Source organism: Melozone crissalis, unplaced genomic scaffold (assembly GCF_028551555.1).
Source record: "Melozone crissalis strain CALT ecotype California unplaced genomic scaffold, PUWL_Pcris_2 ptg000033l_1, whole genome shotgun sequence".
NCBI lineage: Eukaryota > Metazoa > Chordata > Aves > Passeriformes > Passerellidae > Melozone > Melozone crissalis.
In genome coordinates this window covers 19323646-19335910 of record NW_026535811.1, presented here as the reverse complement: position 1 = coordinate 19335910, position 12265 = coordinate 19323646, and the positions used below count along the sequence as shown (strand labels likewise).

Sequence of the window (12265 nt, the reverse complement as noted above, 5' to 3'; positions counted from 1 at the left end):
CACTGTGACAGCATAGGATCCATACAGGCTTTTGGGTTGTGCAGAAATGAACACAAGCGATATTGGTTGTCCAGTTTTTAATTTCTGCTGCTAAAGAATCCCTGACTTGGCTGAGGGTAAATAGCAGTGCAGGGATCATTCCATTTAGCTGGGCTTTGTCTGAAAGCTTCTTTAGATGACAGATTTTCAGAAAAGCTCTGATTCCATTTGGATATGTAAAAAAGGGCCCGAAGATAACAGCAGGTGATTTAGGCATCCAGCAGCTCCAGCATGAGAGGATGTTCTTGAGGGAGCCTGTCCTTGTAAGACCCTTGTAGGTCTGTATTACAGCACTGTCCACATGACCCTGAGTGAACTTTCAGTTGTCTTTTTGGAGAGTTTATGGCTCCATGTAATAATATACAGAGCAAGTTTTCTTAGAAATAGCAACAACTAAAAGAGACATTAGGGAAAACCAACAGATATGGAGACTCCTAGGCAAATTCTTATTCAGTAATGACTTTCTACACTCTTTTTCCACAAGAATCCTTAGAAGCAAGCAGAAGAATCAGGTATTCTTTTAGCCATTATAATGTTTCCAATTAACATTGTTTTAAGATAATATGTTTTGAGAGCAGCTTCTACTGCTGCTAGTAAATGAAGGTTTAATTGACATGTTACAGTTCGGGCTGACATTTAAAACAAAATGAAATAATTTTTTATTTTCTGAAACAAATCTGCAAGTTTGCAAGGTCAAAAGTGTATGACTTCATGGTTGGGCAAAAAGCCTCCATAAACATAAAAATTCTGTAATTTAAGTCAACCTCCCAGTTCAACTTTGTCCTCTTCTGTGTTTTGGAACCTCTGAATTTGGAAAGACCAAGACTGTTGAAGAATTTTAAGTGGTCAAGTGTAGTAATATGTTTGGCATAGGAGAAAATTAAAAAGTTAGCTCTTTTGGTACCTAAAATATCTTTTCATATCTTCCCTAAAGACAATGAAGACCTTCTTTAGGAAATCCATGGAAGATGTAAACTGTCTTCTCTGGGGTAAATGTTTCTGATGATAGCTTGGAGATGAAAATAATTTAATTACTGTGCTGAGCTTTTACTGAATCGAGCAAGAAAGAATAATGGGATAAGGAAATATTTTGCCCTCAAAGTAAGAGAGTGGGCAAATGGTTTCTGGGCTCTTCTTTCTCCCTTATATTAATTGCTATTTCTACTGATTAAAAGAACTTCCAGAACTAAGCAGTTAATGCATTAATATGGTGCTTAAAGTAGCAGCCATGCCAGACTTTTCTTTTCAAATGTGTTTAATATTCCTCTTAGAGTTCCCATTGAAAGGGAATTGTGGTGTGAAAGAGAGCATTTTAAATTAATCTCTTAAATTCTTAGTAGCTGGAGGCAGTGAATTTGCAGCCAGATGGAAAAGGAAAGAGGCACACAGGGGAAGGGAAAGTGATGGAAAAAATGAATAGACATCAAAAGGAATCTCTCTGGATTTTTCCTGTAGGTGTAATTAGTTGAGAAGAAGATTCCTGGCTCCAGAATAAGGCTGGTCTTTTAGATGCCACTGATAGTGTGGTTCTCTCAGTTCTTATTACAGCAGAAGGACAGAATTGTTAAGTTTCCTAAAAAGCTGAAATAAAAAAAGCCCGAACCAACATGTAATTATTCAGTGAACCAGTGACCAATACTAAACTGGTGATTAATTGAGTATACCCTGTCTTTATCAGCCCTGCTTCATATATTGGCATTGTGTGTTATACCCTGGGCCCACATTCAAAGACTTTGGAAATGGGATGAGGTTGAAAGACTGTACTTGTATCCCAAATTTCTGATCTTCTCTGGAGCATCTGGATAGTGTATGGAAACTCTCTGAAGAACAGCATGAATGGAAGCACCTGTTAACATGTCCCACTGGGAAAATCACCTACCTGAAATAATAATTAGAGACACTGCTGATAGTACAATGTGTTTCTCTCATTCAGGTAAACATCAGGGTACCTCCTAAGGGTGAAAATGATAATGTAGATGTCATCAAGTCTGGTCGTTATTACATCATTTTACTGGGCAAAAGCATCAGTGTGACCTGGGACCTGGCCATGGGAGTCTCCATTATCTTAAAAGGCAATTTCAGAGTAAGTGGTTTTTGCTCCACCTCTTATTCTCACTAAAGAATGCACTTAACCTGTCCCTGGGGAATGTGGGTTTTTTGTTTGTTTTTGTTTTGGTTTTTTTTTTTTTTTTAAAATGTAGATTTTCATGGTATGTTAGGCACTTGTTCAAAAATTGAGGGGTTTTTTGGTAGTACTGTATAACTGCCTTATTTTCCTGGTTGTTCAACTATAAGGGCCAAATACTGGATCATTGGAAATGAGTTACAACAGAAAGGATGAGTGTTATGGGACCTCAGAATAACCAGGAGTGATTTCTTCTGCATTCAAGAAGAGCAGCATAAGAGCCAGATTTACTGGTGATGGTGATAGGACAGCAATCTCCAGAAATGAAATGAGGTTGTAGGGACACACTCCAAACAGAGCCACTGGGCACTGCTGATTAGAGCAGTCCTTCTTTCTGGGAGTCCCTGGGGACAGCGTGGTCCTGCTTTCAGCAAAGCAGAGTGGGAATGGGAGCTACATATTCTCTGAGAGAGACTGTGTCAAGGCCATGGGTATTCAATTTTTGAACCTCGTGGCATTAAAGCACCAGGCTAAAAAGATTTAACAAAACCCTAAGCTGGTCTGCAGTTGTAGGATTAATGCTTTCTTTCTTTCCCTGCAAGGATCAAGTGTGTGGTCTGTGTGGAAATTTTGATGGAATTCAAAACAATGATTTGACCAGCAGCAGTGAACATCTTGAAGTAGATCCAGTTGACTTTGGGAATTCTTGGAAAGTTAATTCCCACTGTGCTGATGTTGCAAAGGTAATTGTGAATGAACTGTGAAAACTAATTAGTGTGGGTTACACTATCAGTGAAGAGTGGAAAAAGAGCTTTGGAAGGATTAAAATAAGTAGAAATTAGCTCTTTCCTCCATGTTTTTGCCAAAAAATATTACTTTTTAAAACCTGGTAAAAGGCCAATTAACTTATGTAAGGCTTCTGGGCTGCCTGGCTTCAGTGGAATGTTAAAATAGCCAATTTGTTTAGTGGAGACTGTTCCTAGAGTTATCCAGCCCAGATGTTTGAAATCCAGCTATCACTGGAAATCTCATTTTAAAGTTTAATCTTAAAAAAAAATCACTGTAATTTGCAGTCAGGGTGGGTTCAAATAAAAATTTTGTTTCTCCCTATTCAGATTTCTGTATCCCAAATCTTAGTCTGTCCATTACAAACAATGGAATGCACAGGTTAATTTCTTTAATTTCTTTCTATATGATTCTCTCTCTCTCTCTTTTTTTTTTTTTAATTTAATTCTGCTTTTATTTCCAGGTTGGAAAGGCTTGATCAGAAAAAGCAGGATAAAGGAGGGGATGGGAGAGCTTATTGCTATCCATCATTGCATGTGAATCTTGGGGAGGGTAGCTGTTTCTGAAAGTGTTATCTATGTCCCAGTGCTGGAAATTTCTTGGGGTTCTAAGTATATTACACATAAGAGTCTACTTCCTATTTTGCAAATACAGAGTTTTGAAAGAATGAAATTGAGTAAGAAATTTGTGAGTAGCTGACAAATAAAGCCCAAAGTATTTCCAAATGAAATGTGTGAGGAAATACCTTGGAAACAATTTGTTTTGACATTTGTAAAATGAAGCATTTCAATCAATTCAAAAGATGCTTTTCTTTTGAAAATCTGTCCAAGTGGCCAGGGCAGCAGGTGGAAAAAGCCTTTTCTAGATATTTTCTTACAAGATTTGAATTACCAGACAAACACACTGAAGCATTTGTTTGTGATTATGCTAAATCTTCTGGGTTAGTTGCTAATTATGTGCAAACGTGATATAGCCATAATATTACCTTTCTGAAGGTAACTTTTTTCATTTGACTGAAGTGCAATAAAAAGTTGCAGTACTGTGGAGTGAGGCCACAGGGTCAGACTGAAAAGGAGCAGCTTCTCATTTCAGTGTCATAGGCACAGGACAGGACCTGCAGGGTGTTGGTGTCTTAAATTCTGTGTCAATACTAGTGCTCCTTGTTCTTAGATAAATTAAATTGGAGGTGGGAAGATTACTGAGCTATTTTTATTCAGCAGCAGCCTTGGGTATTGTCTGCTGAAATCTGATAATATTTTTAAGCCTCATGGACCTGCTGAGGAGTTGTGGATGATCATTTGTCAGATTGGGTATTTGGCACAGTGGGTCTTCCTGTCATCTAAATCTGAGTTAAAATTTCAGGGTACAAGTAAGAGCTGGAGAAAATCAAGGAGGTGATCTGCTCTGCTGCAGCAGGATCTGTGTGTGTTGTGCAACAGGTTGAAACTTTACTCAGAGAAAGAATTTCCTTTGGTAGTGGGTCTCTTACTTCAATTTGAAGAGTCCCAAGATCCTGAAGGCAGGACTAAAACAATCTCTGCTTGTCTCTTACAATATTAAGCCCAACTTGGAACAGACCTTGATGTCTCCACTGTGTGGTGGAAGCACAGTGAAGCAGATGATGGTAGAATCATCATGCAGCATTTTGTCTGGAAGTGTCTTTGAAGAATGCAGAAAATTGGTGAGTATTGGGTGATGTGTTTCACATTCTTCAATTCTGCATGATCTGTGCTGGCATTGATTACAGCTGAGGGAAAAAGTGTAGTTGTGCTGACAGCATGTAGGACTTTATGAAGGCTGGCTGGTGTTCTCATCTCTCACCTTGTTCTGTAGTGGAGGCTTTATGGGAAAATGCACCTTTATGGGAAAACACACCTATTAAGCTATAAAGTAACTTCTTCCCAAGGGAAATTTTACTGTATGGTCCAGGGACTGTACATGAAGTGAAGCCTAGGGGTTGAGATTTGAGGGAAGGGGGAGTTGAGCCAATGCAATGCCTTTCAGGCTGTGTTATACCCAAGCTGCTGCATGAGAGGGATGGGGACAAGGCTTAAAAATATTAAGTGATTGCAAACTGCAGTCCTTGCTGACATCAGCAGAAAGATTTGCACTGATTTATGTGACACCTTGACCCTTGGCAAGTGGAGCAGCCAAACTATCTGAAGGTTAATTATATGTACAGGAAGGAGATGAAGGACTTGGAGTGTCCTATGCCCTTCTCTCCTGTAGGTGAATCCAGAGCCCTACATTGACATTTGCCTGTATGACACCTGTGCTTGTGAGTCTGTTGGGGACTGCGCGTGTTTCTGTGATGCCGTTGCGGCCTATGCACATGCCTGTGCACAGAAAGGGGTGGCTGTTCACTGGAGGTCACCAACTCTGTGCCGTAAGTACAGAAAACATGAGGCAGAACTGGGTGCAAATGTGCAAGGTTTTGGCTCAGACTGATCAGATTTAGCCCTGTTCCCACTGACATACAGAGAATTTCATGTTAATGGGGCTGGGCTAGCAGCTCTTTCTGACACTCCCATTCCCTGTTCTATTTCTGTACCTGGCAAACCTGTTCCATCAATCAAGGGATGTAGTAGCCTGTGGTACAAAATCTAGATGAAGAAATAGTTTCAGTAATATATATGTACATGTGCATCAATTAAAGTTTGCAGTTTGTGTTGCACTTCCTGTTATCAAACCTAACAAGTTCTGGTCTAAAGCATGTATTTCATTGTGTGAAAAAAGATGTAAGTGTGAAAAGGTGGTCTGCCCTGACTGTAGTCAAACAATAATAAAACAATAGTCTTTATTTAAGAGTGGAAATCTTTATTTTTCTAGATATATGTGGTCCACTTTGTACAATGTTTGGTGCCATAGATCTGAGAGGCATGGTGGATCTACACTGTGGTTTGACTTTTTTTTTTGCCTCTGATTCTGTCCCTGCATAGCACAAAGCTGTGAGGACTTGAATAAACAGGAATTAGATTATCAGTGTGAATGGAGATATAACAGCTGTGGACCTGCTTGTCCTGTCACATGCCAACACCCCCAGGCTTTAGAGTGTCCTCTGCAGTGTGTGGAAGGATGCCACGTGCACTGCCCTGCAGGTAAGTGCATATTTTGATTTATTTAAACAACTTTTCTTCTTCTTAACAGGTTCAGTGATGTGTTTTCACCACAATTCCTTACGGCGTCTGAGGAGGGAGGTGATTGGGCATCTCAGTTTGGGTTTGTGAAATGGGCATGAAGTGGTGCCCAGAAGAGGAGTGTGAACCCCTGCCACCAAGGATGAGAGAGGATGGGATCAGCTTGATGAGACTGGAGGATTGGGGGCTGTGTAGGAACAGATTGTTGACTCTGTGATTAAAGTAGAGCATTTGTGCTGGAAATTGATAAAATGCTCTGCTTGAGAGCACCTACAGCAGTGAAAGCCATTGCCTTTACCTGCTTATTACCTCCAAGATGCTCCTGAGAGTGCCCAGCTGGCATCCTCCCATGAACATGAGCTTCCAGATTAACTATTCCAACAACTACCTTGGAGAAAAGGGAAAGGAAAAAGTACAGGAAATATGGGACAGGGAGAAGAAAATGAAGAAGGGAAGCAATAAAGTATTTTAAGATCCTGAGTAGCTATTCTGGGCCCTGGTATTTCTGATCAGAACAAAGTAGAGGATAGGAGGAGAAATAAATAATATACATTTATAATGGAAAATGCCATTTTCCCCTGATGTTACTGATACCCTGACATCTTCCATGTTTTGTTCTGAAGATATATTTACCTTCTGTGTGGGTGCTGGCTGTTGAAAGTATACACTGGGTTAGGTGGTTTCAATATCTAAATAAAAGCCATTATGAGGGAAGGAGATAGTTCTCTGTGTCAAATTGGCAATGGCCATAACACCAAGCAGAGTATTCAGGAGGTTTGAGCCCACCTCAGAAGCACTGTTTTGTTTTTAACCCCATGATTAGTTTTACAGTTCATGACAACTGGCATCTTTACGTTGCTCTGCTGTTTTGAAACAGGGAAAATCCTTGATGAACTGTCCCTGGATTGTGTCAGTCCAGAAGACTGTCCCGTGTGTGCGGTTGGAGGTGACAGAATCCCACATGAAAGGAGAGTGGTTTTGAACAGGGATGATCCACAGCACTGTCAGTCCTGGTATGATGGGGTTGTGCAGGGAACCAGCATCCCTCTTATGTAGGATGAAGGGTCAGGGATGAAGTACATCCTCATGAATAAGTATATGGATGTAACTTTAAATGTATCACTCAAAAAGAAGCTTGAAAACCATCTTTTATGTCAATACCCCTTCACAGAGAACCCAGGGCTGAAGTTTTTCAATGGCAGCAGTAGGGATTATACGATGTCAACCGAATTGAAGCAAGTAAAGTCTATAAATTTCTTTCTAAAAAAAGGCCTTTTCCCTGTGTTGGTGGCCCTGCTGGCTTCAGATGTTCAACTTCTTTATGTGCAATGTGTGATTCAACATCAATAAAGCTGTTAGACTCCTTCCATCTGCCAGCACTAGAAAATTCCTATGTGAGGTGCAAGGTCTGAATGTGCACTCGGTCTAGAACTTTCTGAGATTATTAGCAGTTGGAATTGTGTCCCATTACTGGAAAACCAATTTCCATGAGATTTTAAGGTGATACCCATGGTCTGATCCTGCATTCAGGTGTTTCCAAATAGGATGAAATGAATGGCAGGGAATGTGCACTGCTGTGCACTGTGCAGGATGAGGGCCTTCAGCTGCAATGCAGCAGAGACTCTGCATTTTGTTTAATGCCCTGTGGCATATTATGAAAATTTGTCGTTCTCTGGATGTCTGGACCATGGATGGATATTTTCACTAGTGACTTATAATGCTGTGAATAAAAGAGAGTTTTCCAACTTGTAAACTGATCAGATTTCATGGAAACTGAGTTGTAAAACTGCAGCAGCTATTATCACAAACCAGCACTGTACCTCCAAGTGCTCTGAACCTCACAGAAGCTCAGAATAGGTAAAAGCTTACCATTCCTGGTCTCTACCCAGGACTGGTGTGCAACTGAGCTATAAACCCAGGGCATGAGACTGTTAGGCTCATCAATTAAATACATACTTTTAGACAATATAAAGAGCCCTGAAGAGCAAAAGGTCAAAAAAGAGTCTTCTTAAATGAGTCTCTGTTCTCTAATTTTTGTAATTCTTAATAATAATTTATCTTAAATGTTGATACACTGGCTGCTGCTCAGAAAAGATTTCAGCACATCAGGAAAACTTATCTCACTAGGAAAACATCCTTTTGCATAGCTGTCACCTAATTTAGATGTCTACACCATCTGTACAAACAATAGAAAATATTGCACAAAAATGAATTTCATAGCAAACATCCAAAAGAAATTAGAAGACTAGAAGAGTCTTTTTCATACGAGGATTAGAATAATAAATCTGTTGCTGTATGTTAATGGCAAAAGTAGCTGTGCATTCTGCAATTAGGAAGACACTAAAATGAGCTTGAAAAGAACAAAACACTTCTATTAAGAGAACTTAAATGAGGGTGCCACATGTAAAAGTATTTTCCTGGAAGTATTTTCCTGGAAAATGGCACCTTCTTCCAGTACTGACACATGTAGTTTGTACATCCTGGGTTTTCTCTGGCAGTGCAAGCAAGTGTTTTTTGGTGGTTACTCGTTTGTAACTCTTTTTCCTACTCTGTTCCTTGGACTGTCCAGTAAGATAAGGAGAATATATGGACTAGTTCTGTTCCACCTGCCTGAGTGCAGGCACGTTCTTTTCTCTGAGAAGCGAAGGTTCTCAGGGCTGGACCACCTCCTGTGAGGAAAGGCAGAGAGAGAGATGGGATTGTTCAGGATGGAGAAGAGAAGGGTCTGGGAAGATCTTAATGTAGCCTTTAAGTGCTTCAGCCTATGAGGAAGATGGGTACAAAATTTTTAGCAGTGCCATTTGGGGCAGAACAAGGGGTGATGGTTTTAAGCTGAAGGATGTTCAATTTATATGAGACATAAGGAAGAAGTTACCAAAGGGATTGGTAAAACACTGGCACAGGTTGCCCAGAGCGGTGGTGGATGCCCCATCTCTGGAAATATTTAAGGTCAGTCTGGACATGGCTCTAAGCAACATGATATAGTTGAAGATGTCTCTACTCATTGTAGGAGAGTTGGACAGGATACACTTAAAAGATTTCTTCCTGCCCAAACCCCTCTGTGATTCTAGGAAGTAAAGAGAAATATGCAGCCAGGAATTAGAAGGGCAGAAGTGTTAAAGCCTTGCTAAAAATGGATGAATTTTAAATGAGTTCATAAAAGGTGGAGGGTGACAGAGGTGAAAAGCTCATGGTGGTGCAGAAGGATGAATAGTGGAAAAGATGAATAAGGGAGGGAAAGAAAATTGGGAGCTGAGGTGGAAAGGGCAAAATGTACTACTGGAAGTGAGTAGAAATGGTGAGGGAAGACATAGGACTTAAAAGAGATAACATCTATGGTTGAAATAAAGCATTTAATGTGAGAAACTGGACTGAAGAAGAAATCATGGTAAACAATTGGAAGGTAAAAGAGATAAAAGAAGGAGTGGAGGATGAACATGTGCCAAAGCTGTATCCAAACTCAAATGAAGTCAGGAAAAAAACCACCAGGAAAGTAAGGCACTTTAGAGGTAGAAAAAAAGATTGTTAATTTCAGTAAGGTTAAAATCTGTGTAAACCTGGCCCCTGCACAGAGTTTGCTGAGTCATATCAAAGATAAAACATCTCTCCTATGCTAGGATTTTACATGGTATTCGCTGCCTGCAGTTTGCCTCATGTTTTGGTTCCTTGTGAAGCAGACCAGATCAGCCAGTTCAGTCCACCAGTGCCCTGTAGGTTGCTGTACTGCTGATACTCAGTCGTTCCTAAACAGTTTCCAGACACAGATTTTAACCCCTTCTGCCAAAGACTGTTCTAAGGAGTTTCTTCGGACAAACACACTGTAGTTGGTCACGTTTCCTGGATCTAAACAAACATCCATGAATGCAGGGGATTTAGGTGTGCAACATCTAGTGGAAAGTTGAGAGGAATTGGGGTGGGGGGAAAAACCATTCACATTATGTTTTGGTTTCATTGTGGTTTTGAGATGTTTGGTTTTATAATGTGTGGATGACTTGTGTGGATGACTTGTTGTTATAAGCATTGCTTTTTACAGTTAAATTTGATGTTTTTCTGATTTGATGATTTTTGTAGTCTGTGTGAAGGAAAGAACTTGACCTGTGTGGACTGTGAGCCCATGGAGGACATCCAAACTCTGACAACACCTATTCCAGAGGAGGACATTGAACTACCAGCCAGTGCATACTCATGCAGCAAGATGATGGACTTGGCCTTCCTGATTGATGGCTCCAATAAACTCTCAGAGGATGACTTTGAACAGCTGAAGACTTTCATAATTGGTGTGATGAAAAAACTCCACATCTCCCAGAAAAAAATCCGAGTGTCAATTCTGGTGTATAGGGCTGGTCCCACCATCTATCTTAATCTTAAAGATATCAAAACAAACTCCCAGATGAGAAGAATTGTCCAGAACATAAAATACACAGGTGATAAAGAAGCATCTACCTATGAAGTATTTAAATACACTGCATTGCATGTGTTTGGAAAAGCAGAGAGGACCAATGCTGCCAAAATTGCAGTGATATTTATAGCAAGCAGGTCTCAAAAAAAAATCCGTGACATGCTTGGGTTTTTGAAGAATAGAGACATCACAGTAATACCCGTGGGGATTGGGCCACATATCAGTGAGGAGCAAGTCAAATTCATGGCAAAAATGTTTCCAGGTAGCAGAGCCTTCCTAGTGAGCAATGTGTTGGAGCTAATGGATCATAGAGATTTCCTCATTGATCACCTGTGTGATCTGGGACCTCAAGAAAGTCTTCTGTTACCAGCTACATCTGCTCCAGCCATGTCCAGTGTCATATTTCCCCCTTTGGGACTCACAACCTCACCACCTCTTTCAGAAAAGTCCCATCCCAACAGGCTGGATATTGCTTTTATTGTGGAAGGATCTGACAATGTTGGGGAGGAAAACTTCAATAAAGTCAAGAAATTCATTGAGAAGGTCGTCACAGGAATGAACGTGGGACAGGAAAATATTCATGTTACAGTCATGCAGTATTCAGAGACTGTCAGTCTGGAGTATTCCTTTAGGGAAATACAGTCAAAGGAAAATATTATCGAAAAAGTGAGGAGTATACCTTACCAGGGAGGGAGGGCTACCAACACTGGCAGTGCCCTTGATTATATTTCCAAACATACATTTACATCAGTGAATGGGGGCAGGCAAGATGTTCCTCACTTGGTATATATGGTGTCATCCAGTCCTTCCACTGATGTTATTACACGACCTCCCAGGAGCATAAATGTTATTCCCATAGGCATAACCCCCAGTGCTAATATCCAAGAGCTCAGAAAGATCAGTCAGCCTAATGACCCAATTATCTTGAATAGTTACAACAGTCTTATTGAAGAGGCACCTGAATTAGTGCTGCAGTCGTGCTGCACTCATGGGATGAGATTTTGGACTGAAATTACAGGTAAGATTGGATGAATTTTCTGTGTGATTTCTTCTTTCTTCTGTTGGGTCTCCTCTGTTTACCCTGTGCATCACTGAAATTTGAAGGGTTCCCTTATCTGGTTTGGTGTCTTGCTCTCATATTCCGTGTTTTTTGTTTATTTTTGTTTTGTTGTTGGTTTGGGTTGAGTTTTTTTGTTGTTGTCATCTGCTGTTTGTTTTTTGTTTTAGTCCACTGAGAGTAAAACAGAATCAGTAGAACAGCAGGAATTGAAATATCCATGTATCCCACTATATGAATATGATATGAATCTCAAGACTTTCATTCAAGGGGCATCACTAATTGCTTCAAATGGTCATTATCCCATTCTGTTTTCCCAAAATGCAACTGTACCTACCCTTTCTCCTTCTACCACACTAGCAGATATTAATTTTTGTTATTATATATAAAATAACTTTTTTCCCTCCCCCTCTCACCCTCAAGAGTTGTGCAACAAACCCATGGACATCATGTTTCTTCTGGATGGAAGTTTGAATATTGGAGCATCAGAGTTTGAGGAAATGAAAAGCTTTGTGCGGGCATTTATTGAAAGTGTTGTGATTGGTATGTATCTGCCTTTTAGCTAAAACACAGAAATATGTTTTGTAAAACAAAAGAATTTGCTTGTAGGCTCATTGGAGGTTTTTCAATTCTTAATTTTAAATTGCTCATTCTAATCCCTCAAAGCACTGACTGCCCAATGTTTATTTCCAGAACACTTGTGGGATGGCTGACGCTTTCTG

The 12265-nt window shown here is 40.1% G+C and overlaps 1 protein-coding gene across 2 annotated transcripts in view; it reads left to right on the top strand.

Annotated features, from left to right (window-relative positions):
* Positions 1–12265, top strand: part of VWF (von Willebrand factor) — a 116388-nt gene that overhangs the window by 52170 nt on the left and 51953 nt on the right. For both annotated transcript variants that reach the window (XM_054282112.1, XM_054282113.1), the window contains exons 22-29: positions 1973–2122; positions 2767–2907; positions 4512–4631; positions 5180–5336; positions 5890–6048; positions 6965–7100; positions 10159–11504; positions 11967–12086. In XM_054282112.1, the coding sequence (XP_054138087.1) occupies positions 1973–2122; positions 2767–2907; positions 4512–4631; positions 5180–5336; positions 5890–6048; positions 6965–7100; positions 10159–11504; positions 11967–12086 (2329 nt within the window). The remainder of the gene's footprint in view (positions 1–1972; positions 2123–2766; positions 2908–4511; positions 4632–5179; positions 5337–5889; positions 6049–6964; positions 7101–10158; positions 11505–11966; positions 12087–12265) is intronic.